This window comes from Polyodon spathula, chromosome 4 (genome assembly GCF_017654505.1).
Source record: "Polyodon spathula isolate WHYD16114869_AA chromosome 4, ASM1765450v1, whole genome shotgun sequence".
Lineage (NCBI taxonomy): Eukaryota > Metazoa > Chordata > Actinopteri > Acipenseriformes > Polyodontidae > Polyodon > Polyodon spathula.
The window spans coordinates 91,250,418-91,274,476 of NC_054537.1; the positions used below are offsets into that span (position 1 = coordinate 91,250,418).

General features: G+C 35.5%; 1 protein-coding gene across 2 annotated transcripts in view; it reads right to left on the reverse strand.

Annotated features, from left to right (window-relative positions):
• skap2 (src kinase associated phosphoprotein 2) overlaps positions 1-24,059 on the reverse strand; it is a 67,229-nt gene that overhangs the window by 5,945 nt on the left and 37,225 nt on the right. For both annotated transcript variants that reach the window (XM_041249018.1, XM_041249016.1), the window contains exons 7-11: positions 23,591-23,715; positions 22,684-22,747; positions 22,219-22,338; positions 9,919-9,990; positions 2,682-2,794 (exon numbers count right to left, since the gene is read on the reverse strand). In XM_041249018.1, coding sequence (XP_041104952.1) covers positions 2,682-2,794; positions 9,919-9,990; positions 22,219-22,338; positions 22,684-22,747; positions 23,591-23,715 — 494 coding nt within the window. The remainder of the gene's footprint in view (positions 1-2,681; positions 2,795-9,918; positions 9,991-22,218; positions 22,339-22,683; positions 22,748-23,590; positions 23,716-24,059) is intronic.

Consider the following 24,059-nt stretch of genomic DNA (forward strand, 5'->3'; position numbering starts at 1 on the left):
AACATTCATATATATATATATATATAATCGGCTATTAATATTCTCGCGTATAAGTAAAGATATATATATAATATTATTAGCCGAAATTAAAAGAGCGCCTTGGCATTTTCTGCAATGAGGTGAACCCTGTTTACTAATTTTGAACGTGTTTAAGGTTAAAACTGTGATCTCAAAACACTAGAGCAATGAACATCTCAGCCCCAGCTTACTGGGTCAAATTAACAGCTGCTAATTGGAAAAAAAGAAAGATTATTATATATATATATATATATATATATATATATATATATATATATATATATATATATATATATATATGCTGTAAAGGGTAGGATTTTAGTGACGTTGACATATCAACATAATTGCTCAAAATTGCTATTTACAGGTAAAAATTATATTTGCTGCATAAAAATGATAAAATGTTAAAGCAAAGAAAGTTTTGAGGAGTTTGAAGAGAGTAAAATATAGCCAGTATTGTAACATATCATTATATTTAAAATCAACAGTTATAAATAATGATGGCAATATTTAAACACATATGGCTTGGTTTAACTTTGTTCCAATATCATACATGGAGTGGGCAATTCAACTCGTATAATAACATATCATATTGGTATGTCTTCAATATTTGTTCTGTTGTAGCATATAGGTGTACTTTTAAGATTGAAAAGTTATGGTGGATTGCTTTTAGTAATTGTTAATGCATTTAAAGGGTATAGTGTACTGTTACAGATAGAAAAACTGTTGCAATTTCTAATATTCAATTCTGCTCTTTTTGGAAATATTTTTCACAGTATTATAATTCTGATCCTCCGAGTACCATCTGTTGCATACTTTCTTCACACAAACCCAACCAGGGGACATTTACTTCCCTACTACTATAAGGAATTGAAGGAACTATGTCTTAGAACAACAGTTCAATCATTCACTCACACACTCACACACACACATACACTGTAGAGACTAATTTTTTTATTCGATTTTATTATTTTTAAATCAATCAAAAAAAAAAAAAAAAAAAAGAACAGAGAGTCTGCCAAGTGGAGCAAACCCCGATTTAAAAGCCCAACCAATAAATTCCAGCTGTAAAATAGTTATTTTAATGTATATAACTGTGAAAACATTTTACATGTGGGCTTAAAAAATGGAAAACATTTGCATGTGTATAGAAATGTCAAAGTAGACGTTTTACTTACAGTTTTTATAATTATACTGTACAAAAAATAAAAATACAAATAAAGACCCTACATACTGTACTAGACTCAAGGTTCAATATTGTGCAAACACTATGTCTTCTTTCTAACCACAAGATGGCACAGTTGAATGCAAAAAGCTCTGTGTTGATGCTTTGCTCATATTGCTTGTGTAACACAGAGATAATGGGATGCAACGACTGTGCAGCAGATTGAACCAAGGGTGAAGAGTTCACTTGAAAACTGTGATTGAGATAATAGTTTGCCTGTGTCAAATGCAAAACTAATTTTCCTAGATACCTAAATGCTTTTTTTTAATTTTCTATATTATCTAGAAAGACAAATCCACACTCAAAAGGCAAATGGACAATATCAATTTATAACAATTATACATACCTTTGTGAAACTACATATATCTTCCTTACACCAGACTATTCATTTGTATCGACAGAGAGGAATAACAGTAATTTATAAGGCTTCTTTTCATTCAAATAAAAGGCTGCAACCTTCCTAGATAGGTGCAACGGTAGTATTTATTCGAATTCATGTAAAGGCAATAAAGTATAACTCAGGTTGTTGACAAGCTGGGCATTTTTTACTGCCTCTGTGTCTTTATAACAGCGTGTGTCATACAAACTGTCAAATTCTACTTGATTTCTTGTCATTCAAATTTGAATGGCATGTTACATCTATTAAATTGTTGCAGATACCCTGCCCTTAAACTGTTGAAAAGCACATGGAATATAATCTAGATCTAATCTGAAAGCTACAAGAGATTTATTTTTTCTTTTAACAGTGTCTGCTGTTCTCAGATTTCATACTACACTAAGAAAAGTACTACTTTAATAAAAAAATAAAAAAAAAACACTTCTGTATTAATTTATCTTCAGTCTAATTTCTGCTGTTGCACCACAATATTATCTCAGGTTTATTTCCCCATTGCCTTCTGTGTTGCATGAAAAAAGATTTCCAGTACAATACATTTCAACTAATTTCCTGATGTAATCTTGAGAAAATTAATACAGCCATTCCATAAATGTGTACTGTTAAAGCCACGAACATGGGACAAATTGAATATCTGTAATGTTCTGACACTAATTCAACATCAGTATTAATTCACATACAGCAGACCATGGCTAATGTAACCCAAATTAGTGATTTGTTTGAGGGCTGGTTGTAATCTGTACCCTACTATTTTTGCTTTTGTTTTTGTTTCGTTTTACAGTTGATCAAAAATCAACAACATACTTAACATAGAATTACGCTACTGAAGTTTTAATTTCCACTGCTTCGATCACAATGCGTTTCATTAGGACAGCATGGTAAGGATCATAGGGCAGTTTTGATTATGGTGGTCCAGGTTAAAAAGGAAAAAAAAAAAAAGGAGTCTGCTGTACACACAGCTGCGTGTTAACCAAGCATGTGTAAATGCGTGCAGTTTGCAATGTAATTTCTGCAGTTCTTCCTGCTATAAAGATACAGTCTTACCTTGCTCAGAATGTACACGGCATCCCCACGTTTGAAAGATAGCTCATCGGGTTGACTTCCTACACAGTCCCACAGCCCCTGATAGTAATTGCTGTAATCCGTGCTTTTATTAACTAAAAAACAAAAGAATGACAGAAAAATTCAAATAAAAACAATAAACACAAAGGGATCTATTCAAATGATCTTTTCAAAACCTGCAGTTGGATGCAAGACAAACTCCACATAAATCCAGCTGTCTTTCTCAACCCCTTGCCCTTTAACTTCATGGTTTGAGGACAGTATATATATATATATATATATATATATATATATATATATATATATATATATATATTTTTTCGGTCATAATGGTAAATTAGTATCAAAAAAAGCCACTGTTTACATCATTAAAACAGAATTCCAAAGCCCCGTGTTGCTATATGAATCCCCTCTTACTACCAGTAACACATTAAAACAGTTAATCTGTTAATGTCACAGAGCAGTGTGTGTGTCATGTCAATATATGAATGAGGTGTTCTTTTTTTAAGTTCTATGAAACAGAGTAAAAACAACAAATAAATTATTATTAGGAATAAAGAGATAATATGACACACCATGCAGAACAAAGCATTTTTCTTAATACAAATGTGTCCTGTTTTTCTCAGGCTAAAGATTATTGCATGCATGTTTTTTTTTTTTTCTGCAAAATATTACATATACATTTTTCAAAATATCTTTACATGTGTGCGGCAGTGTTCTCTGCACCTGTGTGTATTTTGTTTTATGTATTGCGTGTGATGTGTTAATGTTGGTGTATAGACATTGCTGCACAGGATATAAATGGATCTGTGTAGCATGAGTGATTTAAAATATGTAGTTGTATAGGCACGGGGATTGTACAAACACTTCAAGTGCATTTAAAGTATTGGGATTCAAGTGAATAATTAATTAGTAATTGAATCCTGGCAAAACAGTATATATAGATGCACGTTTTACTCACTCAGGGTTGGGTGTTCGGTGAGTAGAGAACGAGAGAGAGAAGGACAGTAAAAGGAAATTCAAAAGTAAATAACAGTTGCTATTTTCTCCTGGAAGGATCAGCATGATACTGGTTTGTTTTGACTCACTGTTTTTGTTTGTCTGTTTATTTTGGCCTCATGTGCCGTGTGCTCATTCAATAAATGCACTGAGCGCTGCAGCTTCTCAGTTTCATCCGCCAGTACTGCCTGTCTGTGTACTCCTTCCTGGCCTAACGTCACCCTACAGCCAGCCTGTTCACAATGTGACAGGGAGAGTTTCAGAAAACACAGGGTTTTCCATTCGCTGGCTCTGAAGGTGACATGGATCAACTACAAAAGATGGGCTTTTGATCAAATACATTCCCCTCACATGCTCATGTTTGTTGTAGCACTGTGCTGTGTTGAAATGTGCTACTCAGACCATTAACTGATTGATGACTTGTTTGGCACACTTTGCTTTCTACAGCAGTCTATGTGGATAATTCCAGGCAGCTCAGGTCTTAAGCACCTCTTCATTTGTTAAGTAAGACAAGTAATTCATTAAATACAAAAATGTTTTAAGTGACAGCAAGAGCTGACAAAGCCAAAAAAGACAGGAAATTGTCAAGTAAGACCACCATTATGCTCTTACTTCACCCATGTTCTGACAAAGGCTTTCCGACACACCCTGCTGAACTGGGACAGTAGATGGGTTCACTACAGACAACACAGGTAGTCACCACCCCTGGGCAGGTCAGTGGGTTGCTGAGGATTCAAAAGTTCTCAAATCTATTATCATGACATGTTTGTAGTTATTTTGTTTTTTGGAGTATTTATTGATAAATCTATTATCATTACACTTTTGTAGTTATTATTTTGTTTGTTTGCAATATTTATTGAAGTGAGGTACCGCGTAGCTTTACAGTTGACTGTGTGATCACTCCTTGGCTATAGATCAGTAGGCTCGGCTCATTCATAACAAGCAACAAGGGTGACCGAACGCTCTGACATTTGACCAGTGAGCAGGAGTATTTTCAGAGTTATGAAAAAACTAACCAGTCATGCGAAGAAAAGTCCAAATAAGTGGGTAATTACTTGATCGATTTTGCTCGTTCCACAAAAAGGCTCCCAGCCTAGCAAAGGAGGTATTTAAACTCGCAGCCATTCTTTTGTTATTCGAGTGCAAAAAATTGTCTGAATAGTTTGTAAAAACAATGTTTTATTCAATTCTGTAACTTTAAAACTACCAAACAGATTTTCACAATCTATAACTAAAAAAAAAAAAAAAATATCCGTGACACGGACACCAAGCGTGCCAAATGGCGTCCCCATCGGTTTTGAAACGGCCGAGAAAACATACCCCTCAAAATCGGGTTTAAACAGGAAACTGTCAGCCACTCTTACTATATACTATAGGCTATCATCACTCTATTATACAGTCTTTTGGGAGTCTGGGTTTTCTTTCTCAATACAGTTTGCAAGGTTGAATTTAAAAAGTACTTTTTTCTGAACACAACAATTTGCTACCATAGTAGTATGTTCATGGTCTGCATCAGAGCCCATGTTAGTAAGATTGGAATTTAAACTCTCATAGAAATGCTCTGCTTATTTCCAGATCTCAATGTGAATTGCAAGCTGTCGTTCTCCCTAGTCGTATGACGCATCAGTGGCTTTGTAGGGATTATGAAGGAGAAGAAGCCAGCCCGATCATTACACAACACAGGCAAATGTTCAGTACTGACCAGCAGCAGGCAGTAAAGGACACTGACAGATTCCAAGGGAGCTCCCAGCTGTTCCATTACCAACACACCCTACTAGGTATAATTCTCAGTGTACACCAAGGGATACTTACACAAACAATGTGGATTCAAAACACTGCAAACAAATATATACTGTTTATTTGAATTATACTTTTGATGGGGAAATGGTGGAATCCAGAGAGCTTGGAAACATACACGCCAATGAGTCTCAAGTCATCAATTTTTTTCTTTCCTTGCTTATTCATGTATTTTTTAGGTTGATTATCCTACAAAATTACTAATTTGCTAATGCTTAAGCTTTATGACAAGTGGTTTGTCAACCATACCTACTGCCATTTTTTCTTACCAGGAAGAATAAGGCATACATTAGGTATCATATTGTTAAAACTATTATTAAAAAAATGACCACCTTTATCAAATGCTACTATTGGGCCAAGTAAAAAAAAAAAAAAAAAAAAAAAAAAATATATATATATATATATATATATATATATATATATATATATATATATATATATAAACACAACATAGCACGCCTCATTAAAATTGTTGGTATGCATCATGGCATGACCGTGGCAACATCTGAGCTGCAATTCAATGGGTTCACACCTTTATCTGAAGCCTTTCCTGCAGAAACAGATATCAGCTCAGCTCCATCAGTAGCAGCCCATTACGAATGACACCACTTCTTGCTCTGGCAAACCCTGAAACAGAACTGTGACCACGAGCTGACTGATCCACAGACTGACACAGTGAAGCTCACATGAGCGAAAACCAAAACAGCCACTAAAACACCCAGCTAAACAGTACAGTACAATGAACAAAACTACATGTGTACAAGTTAGAGCATTATTACATTTTATAATCAACATTATTATTAATACATTAGTGCTGCTAAAATTTTATTTTTGTTGATAATTGTCTACATTTGTAACCAAGTTCTGTTTACTACTGTATATTGTATGATTGAGTGTTTAAAGTTATGGATGGTTTTAAAGTTAGCATAAGCTATCAGTAGCTACATGCATTTAGATGGCAGAATGGTGAATTTAATGTCACAATTGTGGGCATTCAGTTTTTTTGTTTGTTTGTTTTTTTAAATATACTTTACCATATTCTTGGGCTTTACAGTGCTTATTTGGGCTTCAACATGCTTTCACTATGCTCTATTACACTTTTCTATGGTTTTACTTTAATAATAACAATAATAACAACAACAACAACAACAATAATAATAATAACAATAATAATAATATATTTATTTTTATATAGCACCTTTCATAGTGGGTCACCATCACAAAGCTCTTAACAGAGGTAGGCTGTGAAAAGTGCATTATATGCAGAGTCAGTTACAATAGGACACAGACTTAACATCTCATCCGCATGGAGCGCAAGGAGGTTAAGTGACTTGCTCAGGGTCACATACAGTGAGTCAGTTAGTGGCAGAGGTGAATTTGAACCAGTGACCTTCAGGTTACAAGCCCTGGACTTTAACCACTGGACTATACTGCCTCCTTAAGAAGACTTTTATAAGAGGCAAACCCGACTGACTTGACCAAGCAGCAACCTCCCGTTCACAAGCTGTGTGAATCCAAACCTACAGACTGAGGCAGTGATACTCTTGTGTGAATGTACAGTCTGCTAATCAGCTATGGGACCTGCACTGTTCAGCTACGGGATCTGCATTGTTCAGCTACGGGATCTGCACTGTTAAGACTACTTTCTCTGCAAATCATTTGGTCTCAAAATAGAGAGTTTCATATACATTTCTAAAAGACCCTTTCACTGCCAAAAGCCATAGAGTTTAACAAGGGACTATTCAATTTAAATAAGGTCAAAATCTCTCTTTTGCATTGCACTCTTTCTAATCCCAACATGTCAAAATAAAAGATACAAATCACAGATTGCAGATTTGTGTACAGTAGTAATGTTTTTTGTTCTTTTTGATTAATATTAAAAGAATATAGTTTTATGCAGTTGCATCTTTGTAAACAAGAGACCTAAGGAAATATTACCATTTTTCTTCAAGTGCTTACAACTCTAATCCTTAAAACTAATCCAGGAAGAGCAGGCTTGAAAAAAATAAAAGCACAGTAAACTCCAAACTAATTGAGCAATCTGAATAAAAGGAAAGGGAATTACCTTCAGATCAAAAAAGTCAGGAGACAAAAAAAGTTAAATATAAATACAGTAATTACTTTTGAGATAAAACAAAATGCACTATTTAAAATCGATGGTGACCTACATCTAACGATGAACCACAGCTGTGTACTTCCAGTGAAATACACAATCTATTGCAAACAGGTTTCAAGGGGGTACTAAACAACTTGTCATTACTTTTAATTTTAAAAGTTTTCAAGCTGAATATTTTGTAGTCATTGACTTCCACAAGGCATGCACATTACTCTTCAAGGGAAAAGAAATGCAGTGTTGAAAAACATTCTGGCATTCTTGACTGAGGTTAGAAGTTCATGTCACGTTGTGCCCAGCAAGAAAGAAACACACTTGTCAACCTCTTGCTCTCACGGCAACCGTCATTCTAGTATTACAAAGTTAACTGTCTACAGGAGGACAAAGGTTAGTGCTGAGCAGATGAACTAAAACCACAGCCTGCAGTAAGAGTCAAGTCAAAGCATTCAGGGATTTGCAGCAGGGCAAAAGCCTGACCATAGCTCACATTGAGAGTCTGGGTCTTCGAAGACGACACTCTGAATATTGTGACTGACATTTTCAACTGGCATCTGTATCATCGTCATCACAGAAATGGATAGATAGCACTGGGTATGCTGCATGAAATCTTAAATGACCCCCCCCCCCCCAAAAAAAAAAGAAAAAGTTATCCAGTTACCATCTAAAATAAAAAAGCATTATAGTTCAGAAGTTACAGAAATGTTGAATATACACACTATATTATTACACTATTAAAAAACAGAAATGATACACAATTAAAAGAAGTAATTGCAGGGAGAGGCAGTTTTATTACTGCTGCAAGTAGTTTGAGAGTTGCATTTTCTACACACATTAATTTTTTAAAATCGGTTTCTAAATCACCTCTGATCAAGGCAATCAATCAAACTAATAAATAAATAAATCATTAAACCATAAATAAATCAATAAACATATGCCTGCAGAGATCCAAACATCATTTCAATAATCATAACTGACCTAAGAGTTCAAATGTGTGTTCATGTTTCTAACAGCAGTACGTTTTATTGACCTAGTGTGTGCTCCCTGTAATCCAAACCCTCCTAAGAGCAACCTGTTTCGGACTTCCTGTCGGGGGTTGGGGGGGTGTTGTGGTCTTCCTGAAAACAGCACTCTATTTCCTCTCCACATGTCACAGCAGCAAGAGCTCTGAAATGTTACTTCCTGCCAGCATTACCCTGTCCTCCCTCTCTGACAGCAGAGCTGCTGATGAACGTGGTACCTATGATGAGGAGAAACGACCCAAACTACATTTCCTCCCTGGATACAGCTCAGACACAATAGCAAACTCTGCCTTTGCTGACACTGGGTTGTAGGGAAGTGTAAAGTCCTGATAAGAAGCAGATACTCTCCCTATTTCTGTCAAATCATGTGTGTGTGTGCATGTGTTTTTAAGTGGCATGTCCTTGAGCTGATGAAATTCAGTATCTTTTTTTAAAAGGCTTGGAAATGAAAAGGACCAGAGCCAGTTGGTCCTAGGACACACTCCTATAGGATTTTTGTTGCCGATAAATAGCACAGGCCAGTTGCCAGGCAGGTACATGCAGATAGGAGAATGTTTTCCTTTCCCACTTTCCTGTGAAGCTACATTCCTGTTCCAATTTTATCCTGCTGTCGCCAGCCTTTTTTCTTACCAGGCATCTCTCGCCTTCGTCTTCATTTGCTTTTCGTGCTAATCATATGCAATGAAGATATGCATGGCCAACATTTAAACAGGCTGCAGATCAATTAGCGGTCTTAAGTTTATCTGATTTTTATCAAAGCAGACAGAGCAGTGGGTCGATTGTCAGAGCCTGTGTCAAGTTGACCTTTTCAGAGACGTCTACGTTGCCAGTCCCTTGGGTAGCTCCTTGTCCCCAGTCAGACTGAGTGGCAGAAGTCTGTTCCGCTCAACCACAAAGTATACAGAGATGTCTATATTATATTCTTATAGGTGTGACAGTGACTGTGTGTTGTATTTAGAAACTGTCCTTCCTTGGTGACACTTTCCCAATGATGCTTATCTAATTTATGCAGCTAAATCTCCTTTGTGCAGAAATGAAAGCTAATTGAGTCATTACAAAGTAATTCAGCAAAGAATAGCTTATATACATCGGCTTACTTTGTAAAGCCTTCTCAAGTGGATTCCTTCTACCTTAAGCAATGCAGAGATCTTCTTTTTGCCACTAAAGTACACAGTTCAAGCAGCCTGATAGTTAGCACAGATTAAGAGGACTTTAAAACACAGGATGGTTTCTGGCGAAGAGAAAATAGTTTTCTTATTGGAGAGGAAAAGTAAAGAATATATTGACTTACCTGTCAGGTTGCTGCCACTGGGTTTGCTCACTTTCTCTGGCTGTTTTTGAGGAGCATTAGGAAGGTCTTCATCTAAGGATACAAAAAAAAAAAAGTTTACTGAATCTTTTACATTAATGCAGGCTTAAACTGGTAATTAAAATCAAAACAGTTGTAACACAGTGGGATGCATTTACATACTTGTCAGAGTACATAATCAGGTAACTGTTTTATTAATCAAAGACTAAACATTTTAACTGCGTTGATTTTAGCATGCATTCTTAATTACACATTCTCATTTGGTGGAAAGTTACAGCATGTTACCTAGAGCATGATAAAGCCACATATTGGCTGGTTTACATGGTAAGAAAAAAAAAAAACGTTAAAAGGAATACATTGGTATGGGTGAACGCAAAATGTTTAGAAGAACTGATCGGTCCTGCTTTCTCTGCGAGTATGCCAGTAACATGCATCCTCCACTGCAGCTGTAAATTCTACATTACAAGCTATCTGTATAACGTGGATAACCGTGAAGCATATCAACAATATGTACAGAATAAAAAATATGAAATGAATAGTTTATTGAAAATTGGATAAGTAGTAAAGTTAGAGTGAAAGGACAATCAAAACGAAGGACAGGCTGTTGGAGTAAGTTAATGACATTGTGAATAAAAGCAAGAATCTGAAACTGACCTTTTATTCCACTCAACCTGACATGAAACGTTTGACAGAGTTTTTTTCTTTTTGTTTTTTTCTTTAATCTATTTTGCTTTGCCGCATGGTTGCTGCCAAGCAAAAAAAAACATTGTGCTTTTTGACAACCTATATTCACGACAGAGTTATGCCTATGTTACTACTTTTTTCAAATGATCTACATAGTCTCCAGCTTTGTTGCAATGTAAAATGATTTTTTATTAAGACAAAAGAGTTTACTTCACTGCAGAGGTGGCATCCCATGCATACAGATCCAGGATGTTGACAGTGTGTGTTTAAATAATCTTTTTATGTTTTTTTTTTTTTTTTTTTTTTATCTGGGATCGTGGCCAGGCTTCTTATAGCCGAAGGTTCGTTATAATGAAGGGCATTACAGCGAGGGTGTACTGTATTTAAGACCCACAGATAAGAAAGCAAGGTGCAAGTATCTTGGTAAACACATAAAAATGATTGATTTACAGTAGGTGGAAAAACCTTGCCCTCAAGATGCATGTAAAAATTAGACAGACAGACGAATGTACAGACAGAAAGGCACCACCATATGCCCCACAATCTGATACATCCAATAACCTCTACTAAATAAAGTTACATCTACATTTAATAAGCAGTTTTCCAGATAGATGTAAAAATGTGTGACAGACGGGCAACTGAGGTGACAGACAGACACGTAAATGTAATACTCTCAACAATGTAAGCTAAATAATGTTGTAGATTGACAAATGGAGAGACTAGGAAAGTAAATAAGTTTGATTTGTTCAGTTATCAACTCTAGCTGTTTTGACAGTCAATTTTTAGTAAAATCTAAATGAAAGTTTAAAACCGAAAAACCAAAACAGAATTTGTGCAGCCTAGGGAAAGACATATACCATTATTGCAAATGTCATTTTTATTCATCAACATGTTGGCTCAAAGCCACGGAGGTGTTTGACAGCATTATGAAAGCTTATGATGAGGAAACACTTCTTATTTAAAAACTCATACAGATTTTTTATGTCAGCAAAAAACGAAAGACTGAACTCAGGCCTGCTGTCATCCACTCCCCAAAAAACATATGCAAAGTTCTAGATTAGTATACTGGTTTATTATAAACCATTACTATTAGGGCTATATTAGAAGGTTCGTTCGCTAGCCAGGAAATCGAAGATTGTTTTAAACCTTCGATGCTTTGTCAGACGCCATTCACGCACTGTATGTTTTTTTTTCTTTTTCTTTTTCTTTTCCCTGTTAACAGAAATCATTTGACAATGTGTGAATACCATAACAACACATATTAAATGTCACTCGCATGCACAATTCGATCTTTTTATTTGTATAATGCATATTACTTAAAACTTCACATGAATGTTTTATTCCATTTATATGGCTTACCTGCAAAATATGATTTTCAATCAAATAAACAAGTAGCTGTGGTGATGTCACCAGTAAATTATTCAAATGAGTACCAAAGGTTCGAGCCTTCCTTCGGTAATGTGTTCTGAACCTCCGAAGGTCAAAATGTACCCTTCGTTGCAGACCTAATTACAATAACACATATGACTATGTATAAGGACCTTAGGACTTAAGCCCAAATCAATACGCTGATAGCATGCAGCAACAAGGTAATCAGACAAACAAAATGAACTTCAATACATGCACGGTAAATTAAGCTGCCTTTAATAAAATTAAAAAAAAAAAAAAAAAAAAAACAACCTGCTCACAGAAGCATTTAATTTAAAGCTTTTAAAACTCAAAAACTTCTAGCTTCTCTTTACACTTCTTAGGATGCACTAAAAAAAAAAAAATAAATAAAAAAAGGTTTAAGGTAGTGTATGCATACGCCTACTAGTATCAGCACCTTTCATCAACAAAACTAAAAAGCAAACAGCCCAAGACATCTGAACAACTAGACTAAGTGTTAAGCTGCAGTTCTCTCTGCTGAAGGCTGTCAGAATCAATCAGGTAGGTCTCGCCAGAACTTTTGATTTATGTTACTATATTAAAATGATGAAGGGATTTTAATAAAAACCATCAACATGTAGAAAGGTAGACATTGAGCTCCCGGAAATTCTACACACTGGCATAGACGCAACTACCAGGAGGGTTCAGGGGGATACGTTCCCCTCAATTTTCATGCAACCTTTATGCCCCCCTCAAAATTCAGGATGTCCCATTTTCATGTGAACAAAAAATGTGCCTAGGAAAGCTGCCGACACAAACCAGAGTTGAAATTTGTACTTTTCAGCCACATAGTCTACCTATCATGATGGCTTTCTGTAGGGGCTGAAAATGCTCTTCCCAGAATTATTTGTGCAGATGTGCATACACACTCTGTACTTGCACTGGATACAGCAGCACAGATCTGCTGGAATCAGAGTTTCCATCTGCTGTGTTCAGTGGAAGTGATTTATCAACTATGTTTTCGGTTTTTAGAAAGTCTTAAACTATTTAATTGATTGAGTTTGCAGCACTCATGGATAGGCAGGATAGGAGTCCAAAATGTGGGGAGGGAACACAAATTCACAGTTACTGAAACACGTGAACTGCTTTGTTGGCGATCCGACTTAAAGACTTTTGTATCAAACGTTTCCTCTGCACCTACTGCCACCATGTACCGTACTACTTGGTCAACAATGATAGGCCTACTAGCATTCATTCCAACAAGAGTCTCACTAACTAGGTATCTTCATATATACTGCTGTATTTTGAAACACTCATTAATGCACTTTGGAAGTAAAACTAATAAAGGAGGTACGACTTGAATGTACAAAAACACTTAATAAACGACGCTCAAATAAAAACCACTCTTACAATACCTCTCTAAGGTTACACAAACTATTTTACTGCTGTTGAAAAACTGATGCAAACCTAACCAAATACTACCGCCTTCAATTTTAAGTCAAAGTTCTACCATATGAACATAAAATATCCTCACTGTATGCAGGTTTATTAACACAGTAATGTTACAGTGCCTACAAAAATGCATACTGTTGTTCAGAATGAATTTGGAGAGCAAAGCCATTCATTCAGCTGCAAACCTCCATCATCTGACATGTCTTCATTTAGCCTGTGCTTTGTACTAGTCAGTATTATTTGACAGCGGGGCACAATATATTTGTTTGTGCAGTCTCCTTATTACCTAGCATCATCTTCAATGATGTCCACACTGGAGACAGGTAATAACATCAGGGTCTCACAGATTGTATGGGGCTGCTTTGCTTTGGCAATATGGAAAAAATCTAAATAACTTTTTTTTTTTGGTCATCGGGAGATTGAGCCAGATCCTGTTCCTGCTTGCATGGAACAGAAGAGTTGGTCTAAACCAGAGGCCCAGATAAACTGCATACCTGCCATTTTACCACATTAAAAAAATCCTAAACACACACTAAATTTCAATTTCAATTTAATGCGTCAAAATATGTATAACAATTTTGCTGCACAGCTTGTCTCCTTGTCTTGCCTCCCCCATAACTTCCACTAACAACTACATCTCCTAGAATACAAGGTCTTCAGCTACTAGGAAACTGTACACAAGAAAAACCAACCCAACAAACATCATCCAACCACATTAGTAAGGCAAATTTGAAGTGTAAACACCCCAGTCCAGCTACAAATCCAACTGGAACCATCGTCAGAGGCAACCGCAAAAAAAAAAAAAAAAAAGGCGTCCGTTTTATAAAGTATTAATGCATTTCCTTATTTTATCTATCTGTACAGATGTATATTGAAGTTGTAACATGTTCACTGATTAATTTGCAGTCAGTGTGATAAACTCACTGAGCAGATTAAAAAACCTTGTAGAACACAAGGAGTTCAAACTAACACTGCAGTTAAAATAGATGTCTCTCTCTTTTAATGCCTACCCCATTACCTTTAAAGATTGTACAATATTTAAAATCGAGACTACTTGTGGACTTCAAGGTAATGTTGCATTTTACCCCCTGAAACACATTTTATTCACTCAGTGTTAGAATTAGAGGGTAAGTTACTCCCAGACTTAAAACCTTGAGCACGGTCAGCAGGTGATTAAAAATACCCTACAAGAAAACGTGCTTGTTAGCAATGAACCGATGTACATATCTGGCTCTGCTGCTACAGGTATGGAGTGAAATACTACACATGCAGTGCCCCAAGGGTTAAATATAAAAAGGACTGAAAATGAAGTTATCAATCCATTAATACATACTAAAATAAGGTCCTCCAATAACGGCTTCAGTAGATTATACTTTAAATCAGCAATGTTATTCGCATAAATACAAAGAAAATAGCTTTTTACCATTAGTAGTATTTTTTTTCTCTGAATCACATTTTTTCTCTCCAAGGTGACTCCAACTGAGAGAGACAGGTTCAGGAAAGCCACCGACAGGCAACCTAACAACCCAGGCTTTCCAATTCCTGGCAACACGACAAAGCCTACTGCACATCTTTCTGTAAACGAAAATGATAAGAAATACCACTGCCAATCTAAGCTTACATTTTACACTAAAGTAGACTGTAGTACTCTGCAGTAGTGTGATTATCTCAAATGCCTCTGCATTGAAAACTTTGCTTTTCTTCATCTCTACATGCTTCTATTAGTCATTCTATTCAATTGCATTATTATTAATCAATAGTCTTTAAAAAAAAAAAAAAAGATGAACATACTGTAATCAAGATTGATTAAGATCTTTGTTGTATGGATAATTCATTTTCCTATACTATTCCCATAAGGGTAAATAAAAATGGCTCAACTATGCGGCAAAAACCATCGAACCCCCAGATGGTAATGAAGATCATAAATGTGGTTTCTATGGCAATCATACCCCAAAAATCTGGAAGGATTCTGCAAAGAAGCAGACTGTATTTACATGCTTCTCCACACCAGGATAAACATGCGCTATTCCCTTCACACAGCATCGAAGACAGAAATGAGATGCTCTGATCGGACAGATATCGTTAATATAGCCTATACTATATTAACTATAATATAAGCATATATTATTTAATGAACTAAATGTATCAGGTATTTTTTTTCCTTATTACTGATAATGAAATTAATGACTACTACTTTATCTACAAGTATTTATTTTAAGAAAATTAAAAAACTGAGAGTAGTGTCCATTATTGCTTCTAAAGACCGTGAGAATAAACGTGTATTATGTCATTGCAATCACTCAGGTGAAACAATGTCTTGTAATTTGTCCAAACCTCAGTATTTTTCACCGAAACTTTCAGACAGTATTGTAAAGTCCCTCTGGTCATAGAATAATGCATTTTTATACATGCACCTCTAAGCAGAATACATAATAGAAAATACTTACAAAAATAACTTAAACATATTTATATGGTTTCTGAAGAGTGTTCTGAAAAAGGGACACCATTTCCTTTATTCTACTGTACAAAAATTATTTTAGTGCATTTTTATAGGAAGAGAGTCAACTACAGGCAAAAAAACCACCTGGTCCTGGTCCCACCGAAAAAATGCTTGGTCCTGAAAGGGTTATTGTTACTGTAGAAGGCTCCATGAGGTGATGTTGTTGACCCTTTGCTGAAATCAGAACCATAAACTGCACTTGATGACATATACATGCAGTGTACTATATCTATGACTTAACACGTATGAAAGAAATGCCCCACAGTACAGGAATAACCATAGAAAGAATCAGGACATGGGGATACATCAGGGTGAAGTTGAACAACCCTGACTGGCATCTAAAGGCCTAAAGGTCATTCTGTATAACAGTTGGGCATCCACATTAAGGGTAAAACAATCAGAAGACTCCACATCCAATTTACAAGTAACAGCAAACTGCACACCTTGTCATTCTGTTGGCTCATCAAAACAACATGAAAATATTAAGGGCTGTGAATTTGTGATGGGTCCTTTTACATTGTAGTATAGTACATGTACAATTTCCTGTCAACTGAATTTGTTGTGAAACATGGGAGTAAAGACATCCTTCAAGGTATTCAGTATTTTAAAAAGATTGAAGAGGGGCAAAAGATTATTTGCCCAGCTTGTACTCATGTTATGACAAGTCAATGGCTGTCGTATTCCACACCATGATCAGTAGACACCAGCGGCATAACTGGTTGTTCTGCTATTATCTGTTAAAAAAATGTTCAAAAAGGATTACAATTAGTTCAATGTACTGCTCTCTTCTGAAAGCTGAAGTCATGGGATAAGACTGCCGTTCAGCAATAAAAGACGCCACACAACAGCTCTTGGAGATTTCCACTGCAATGGCAGGGCTCCCACATGCTTTTCTTTCAGCCTAAACCACTGCTGCTATGTTTAGACCACTGACATTCAGCACATTCCAGAGCGGTGAGACAAGGATGAATAATTCAGTGGCAGCACAATCTAGTGGGTATCTCTGGTAAATGATGGGACTTGATTCTGATTAATAAATCACAAATCCCTTAGTGTTACAGAACCCTGAGCAGTTTTAACCAAAAACAATGAACTTTACCTGGGTTCCGTGCTGTCCATACCACAGTACTGCAATTATTATTACTAACATATTCCAGATAGTTTGATTATTAATTACACATAAAAGGTAAAGCAGGGAATTACTTTTTACACAGGAATATTCTCCTAAACATATCAGTGTGTGTGCAGTTCACGCTCCCTCCTCTGCACAATGCTGATGCTCTGATAGAAATGAGTGTCGAATTTCTCTCTCTCCTGGTGGACACTCCAGAGTAAATGAATTGTTCCGTTAATTTATGACGTGAAAATGTGTAATTAAAAATGTGGCTGTCAGTATTTTTAAAAATACAACACTGCGATATGGACAACACAGGACACAGTATAAGTTGCTAAAACAGCCATACAGTATCACTGTACCTGCTACCTCTAAATATGGTAGGTCTTCTGTAATAAACTAGTGGTTGTTCAAAATCTTTCCTAAGTCAATGTTAAATCCTGCAAGCACGCAACTTAAATTTAAGGATAACGTCAATGCATATTCCTTGGATGAGGCGTAAAAAAATCTGAGCTAAATCTTTATTTTCTGAACAGCAAATACATTCCAGAAGTATTTCAGATGTATGGGTGTTGATATAATGTTCGCATAGTATGTGGATTAGCACAATACCACATGGACAAAACATTCCACCTTAAAACAATGCTATTTAAAATTATGTATTAAAAATTTGCAAGTATGAAGAAATCAGCCCAACCAAAAGCTTATAGATGCTTAACTATATAGAAAATACAAAAACACTGCTTAAATACTGCTTATTGTACATATGACTTATTGCCCATGTCTCCTTAACTTTTAAAACCATCCATTTAAAAAGGGTCATTTTTAATAAGCTTTCTTAACAAGTGTGTACGCGTACTGTATGCCTATATAACCTCCTCTTTAGAAAAGAGGACAGTGCTGTCTGTGTTTCTGAAGCAGAACAGTTGTATTTCAACTGCACAACTTGTGTAGTACAGTATACTTTTAACAAACTCTATATGACAAGTTAAACTAACTGATTACACACAAAAACTGCATTTTAGACAGTAGAATAACCAACAAAATGTTATAATATATAATATATATATATATATATATATATATATATATATATATATATATATATATATATATATATATATATATATATACACACACACACACACACACACACACACACACACCACTATATATAATTTTTATCTTATTTAACATCATGTAATCAACTGGAAGCCATAATACAGTACTTCATGATAGACTTCAAAATGTCACATTTTCAATGACAGTTTTTTGTCAAGTATATGGAAATCTACAAAGAGGTAGCCTATGTAATTCAATATCTCTTGATAACAAAAACAAACAATAAAAAACAATCAAAATACTACCATAAATATGATTAATATTTTTTCAACTCACAATAGATGCAATAGATGGTAAAAAAAAAAAAAAAAAAAAAAAAGTTTAAACCATCATAGGAAAACCTTTAAAATAATTTATTATAAATAATAAAAATTAAATAATATTTAAAATATTAAAAAGGGACTTGAGTTTCACCCACAACGGCAGTAACAGCAGACAGCTTGCTGCCTGAAATTGCTAATATTTAACAAGTTAACATTGGAGATATGATACCAGTACAATTACTTTCGTGCAATTCTGTCTCTTCAGCAGACAAGCCTTTCTAAGACGGGATTCTATCTCTTAATAATAAACCAATTCTGTCACATTGCGTTCACATCCCATCACTTCTACAAATCAAAGGTGTCAAAAATGCTTGGATACTGATGTCAGGCAGGAAGTGAAACAGATCATGATTGATCAGTACTTGCAATATAATGTCTTATTTCAGTGAAAGGAAATTAATAAGAATCAGATGCCTTTCTCATCTTAAAACATACCAAATGATATACAACATGTAAAAATTAAATAAAAGCCACATACGTTACTTTCTGCACTACATTTATTTTGTTAAAGCTTAAAAACCCTGGAGACACTTCATAAAAAATTATTAAAAGAAACATAACAGTTTAACATGTTGCTCTCTTTCATGTCTAGTAGCACATGGATAAGAATAACAGTTCCATTGTAAAGCAGTTAGGACATTAAGCACTGCATTTTAACCTTACTGGCGAGAAGATTTTCCATCCTAGGACTCCACACCTCAAGCTACAACCTTTCCAGGATATGTGGGTGTGAGAAGAACAGTACTAAACAGATTCTGAAAAAGCAATATAGGGTTTAATGGCAACTGAACGAAAAACAGCACTTTTAAATATTAAAACAAAAAAAGCAATATCACATTTAATTTAGTCATTAGGTAATGTATTTGATAATACAAATGTACAACTTGCTGTATACGATAAGGGCTTCATAGTAAGGGGAATTCCTTAAGGACCATGCAGTCTTGGGGGGGGATCAACGATGTATCATACGTCAGTGCAGTGGAAGTGTGGTAGCATACTGCAAAATCCCTGAACTGCACTATCCCATTGATGACTCCTTTAAATAGTGCTGTGCCAGGTCGCTACTCTCCTTGTTGGGGGGTACCAGGTGATGCACCACATCATTTAATTTCCAGTGTGGCCCATATTGTTTACTGTAATCATGTAATACATTTGCAAAAAGTGAAAACTGGCAACTTATTTAAATACAACTCTGAATAAACTTTATAAGTTCACACCTAATGTTTTTGATAGATAAAACTGAAACCACGTTATACATTGCAGGGATATTCCACCAGCAAGGTACTTGTTTTGCATTTACTTTAGTTGTCCTAGTTCTGCTGGAGGGTAGCAATTATTTGTATTGTTATTGTAAACAGAGACCTCAGTTCACTGGAAAATGATTAAGCTGTAGAACAACAAATCAGAACCATTCTGAAAACGCAAAATTGTTAAAGTTCATTCAAATTCCGAGGACTTCTCCTGTGCCTTCAACTCATACCAAAGATTCTTAATCGGATTTAGATTGGGACTTTCACTAGGCCATTCCAGAACCTTGATTTTATTCTTCTTTAACCATTCTGAAGTAGATTTTGATGTGTGCTTTGGATCATTGTTGTGTTGGAACATGCAGTTGCGCTTTAAACAAAGTTTTGTAGCAGAGGGTTTCAGGTGATTGGCCAATATCTTTTGGTATGCTATGGAAACTGTTTTACCATGCAACTAAATTTCCAGTGCCATTAGAGGAAAAATAGTCCGACAGAAGGACATTACCATCTCCACGCTTGACAGTAGGTATGGTGTTCTTTTCTTTGTACGCCTCACCAGACTTTCTCCAAACGTAACGACTATCGGTGTGACCAAATAGCTATATTTTTGTTTCATCACTCCACAAAACTTTTGACATATCCATTATTCAAATGCTGTTTTGCAAATTAAGTGATTGTCCCTGCGATGTTTTCCAAAGAGTGGCTTTTTCCTTGGTCTGTGACCATTGAGACCTTCACCATGCAATACTCTGCCTATGGTTGAAATGGAAACCCCAGTCCCACCTGCAGCCAATTCACTTTGAATATCTTTGGCAATCAATCTTGGATTGTTATTAACCTTCATCACAATTCTTCTACTTGTTCTTGGTGAAAGAACCTTCTTTCAACCAGAGCGAGGGAGCATTGCGACAGTACCACGAGTCTTGTACTTCTTGATAATAAAAACGGGAGTTGAAATTGGGATACTCAAATGATTGGAAATCTTCTTGTACCCTTCTCCAGCTTTATGACAATAAATAATTTTTTGCCTAAGGTCTTCAGATAGCTCTTTACTTTTTCCCGGATATTGACTTATTGGTAATGACAGCAATCATTCTACGCCTAACCCTTTTATACTCTCTAAGAATGTTCACCTACAATCCAGCATTTTCTAGACTTTGAAATTTCTAGCACCTTGTAGACAATACTATTATAGCATCAAAGGGTATGCATACTTTTGAATTAGCATTTTCTGAAAAAAAAAAAATCATAGACATCTATTTCTTGTAACTAATTTTGTCATCTTTGTTTTTGAGAAATTTCCATTGGGGTATGTAAACTTTTGACTGTAGTCCCACTTTCAATAAATACATTGAAAAAGGAGGAGCACTGTTAGGTGTATCACTGAAAATATATTTCCCATATTTGTACTGTGGAAAATGAATCTCTAATTTTTTTGAATGGGATCATCCAGTTGATATTTCCCATATCACACGGCCGAACCCATTCAAAAATCATAATCAAGAATCACACCATAATCATAAACATGCGCTCATTAATACCAGCAACAGAGCACAACCCCGGAGCAAGTTGTCAAATGGCAACAAGTCCCTCCACGTCCAGCGAAAATCAGATAAATTCAATATCAAAACTACCTTGTCAACAGGCCCTCTGCATTCAATCTTCTGGTTGATTCCAAACTGCATTTTCTATGAGGGAGTCACCGTAAACATCTACAAAATCGGCCACCTGAAAAATCTCCCATTCACAGCCACAGATGCTTTGGAATACACTCTGATTCTGACTGAAGCCACGTTCACTAAAGGCTCACAGAAATGTTAGCAAAGACAAACACCCTCAGAACAAACTGGTGAATATAAAAATGGTTGTGTATAAAAAAAAAAAAAAAAAAAAAAAAAGGTTAAAGCATATAATTTTAACACATTCCCTAACCATTTTTTCAGCCTTTTTTGGGAAAAAAAAATTGTCATGGAAACCTGACTGCAAAATAAACAGAACTGGCAAAGCACAGAAGAAAAATGCAGTTCCACAACACCTTATTCCCTGAAAAAAACACAGAAAACTTTTGTTTTAAAAGTTAAAATTGTTCACTTTGGTTACAGTCGCATTATAGCTCCTAGTACAGACCGAACTTTAGAAGTCTGGCAGAGATTATACAAAATACTGCATGGGGTAGTGTGTGACAAACGAGAATGTAACGCCCACCCTCAGGGTGAGATGCTTGGATAAACCCCTCTGGCGTTGCCCTCGGGTGGGTATTCAATTGTTATATCACACACTACCCCATGCGGTGTTCTCTATATAGTGAATGTAAACATATTTTTGATTAACACCCACCAGCAACAAAACCGACAATATTAACTGTATGTTAAAGCCCTATTAGAGCAGCTGAAACAAAACATTTTTACACCTTGTTTGGTACTTGTAACTGATGCGCAATATCGGTTTGTGAACAAAAGTTCCGAAACACACCTGGAAGTTCTTCATAAATGTCTTCATCTATGGGCTCAATGGCTCCAGGTTCCTCATTCAAAGCAACGTCATCATAGGTCTGTCCATCATCATCTTCCGGAATAATGCCAGATGCCATGTCTATTTTAATAAAAAAAAACGACAAAAACAAAAGTAGGCTTGCAGTCTAAAATTAATAAAACACGTATTCAACTTTCCCATTAGAATGAGAGTCTCATGCTGTACATATTTGAGTCTTTCACCACTCTAGTCCAACCTATACCCCACCTGTAAAAGAAGAAGTCCACATTTACATTTTATATGTTAAAACAACTGGATATAAAGACCACTAGTTTAACGGTCATTGATAACAGGTTTTACTGCATACTGTAACATGTGAAACAGGTCAAAATGACCATTAAGAAAACGCATCTAGTTTTCTTAACGAGTTAAACCATAAAGACCATTCAATATTAACTGACTCACCTCTCAGTACAAATTGTATTTGCTCTACCCATTCTTCTGCATCTTTCTGAGAGGCTGCAGTAAACTGAATTAATATAAAAAGAACAAATAATCAGCAGCAGATACTGTAAGGAATGCAAAATATTATTCATGCCACATCTTAAAATAAAATAACCATTAGCTATTCTTTCCGTGTATTACGGTACTTTTCGTGCAAGGGTGCCTCCTATAATGTACACTTCATTTGGACAAATGTACGTAATTGAAGCCAAAGATGATGGATTTGAATCTCTGATAAGCAGCTGACAGCTGTACAGAGAAGAATCTGCTTCTCTTCATCAATGTCACATGCAAACTGATGAACATTCACCTGTGACAATTAAGCGACATCTGTGAATTTCTTTAGACTGCTGCCGTGTACAATCTTCTTAAAAATGTAAATGTCAGGTTCAAGCACTCCACCTGACAACTTCATTAACTGGCTTTCAGCTGCAATCCCTGACATTTCAAACGCATTAATCTTGCACTCAGCATTGATGCTGGATTAATATAACTAAAAAATGCAAAGTGTTTAACTTCAAAACGGTTATACAGTGTACAAAGTGAGCAAAGTATGTTGAACTAGCTAAACATTTTTGAAAATGTTTTTAATTTATCAATAAATTAAAAAATATGGCTTCTATTCAAGAACCTTCATTCATTGACACAATAATTCCCATATGGGTATTTACAAGGTGCAATCCCATCACAATGTATTGCAGTGCAAAAAAAAGAAAAACAGACCAAAAAATACTGTAAATATTCAACAAAGGTCTTCAGTTAAAACAGTATTATGAAAACTTAAGTACTACTTTCTAGTCACATATATTTTTTATAAAGATGCATTTGTTGTCAACTTCTTTCCAAAGAGGGGTACTGGCTGTCAAACCTGATAGATGCGTTTCTCAGGAGCAACGATTTCAAAACACCAATCTTTCTTCGAATCTTTTCTGAGTGTATTATTCATCCTGACTGTGTATCCATCTATAGCAAATTCACCTTTCTGCTGCTTGTCTGTCAGAGATAAAAACAACAGAAAAGAACTCGCTTGTTTACCAAGTTGAGAAGTATGGGTCAGACAGAAGATGTTTCTTTACACCATTTCATTTCATTACATGTTCATGTACTTTCGACAGTCCCCATTTTCAATTAAAAAAAAAAAAAAAAAAAAAAACTGATGCATGTTCTTTTTCAAACGCCAGCAATATACAATTTACCACACATTTATAACCGATAACTCACATTTTTAAAATACAAGGTGTAACATTTGTTTAGTTTTTATTGTGATGCATGGCCTTTCTTCTGTCTGAAATATTTAAATGTCAATTGTACAGATGCCAACTTCTGAAAGGAGCACA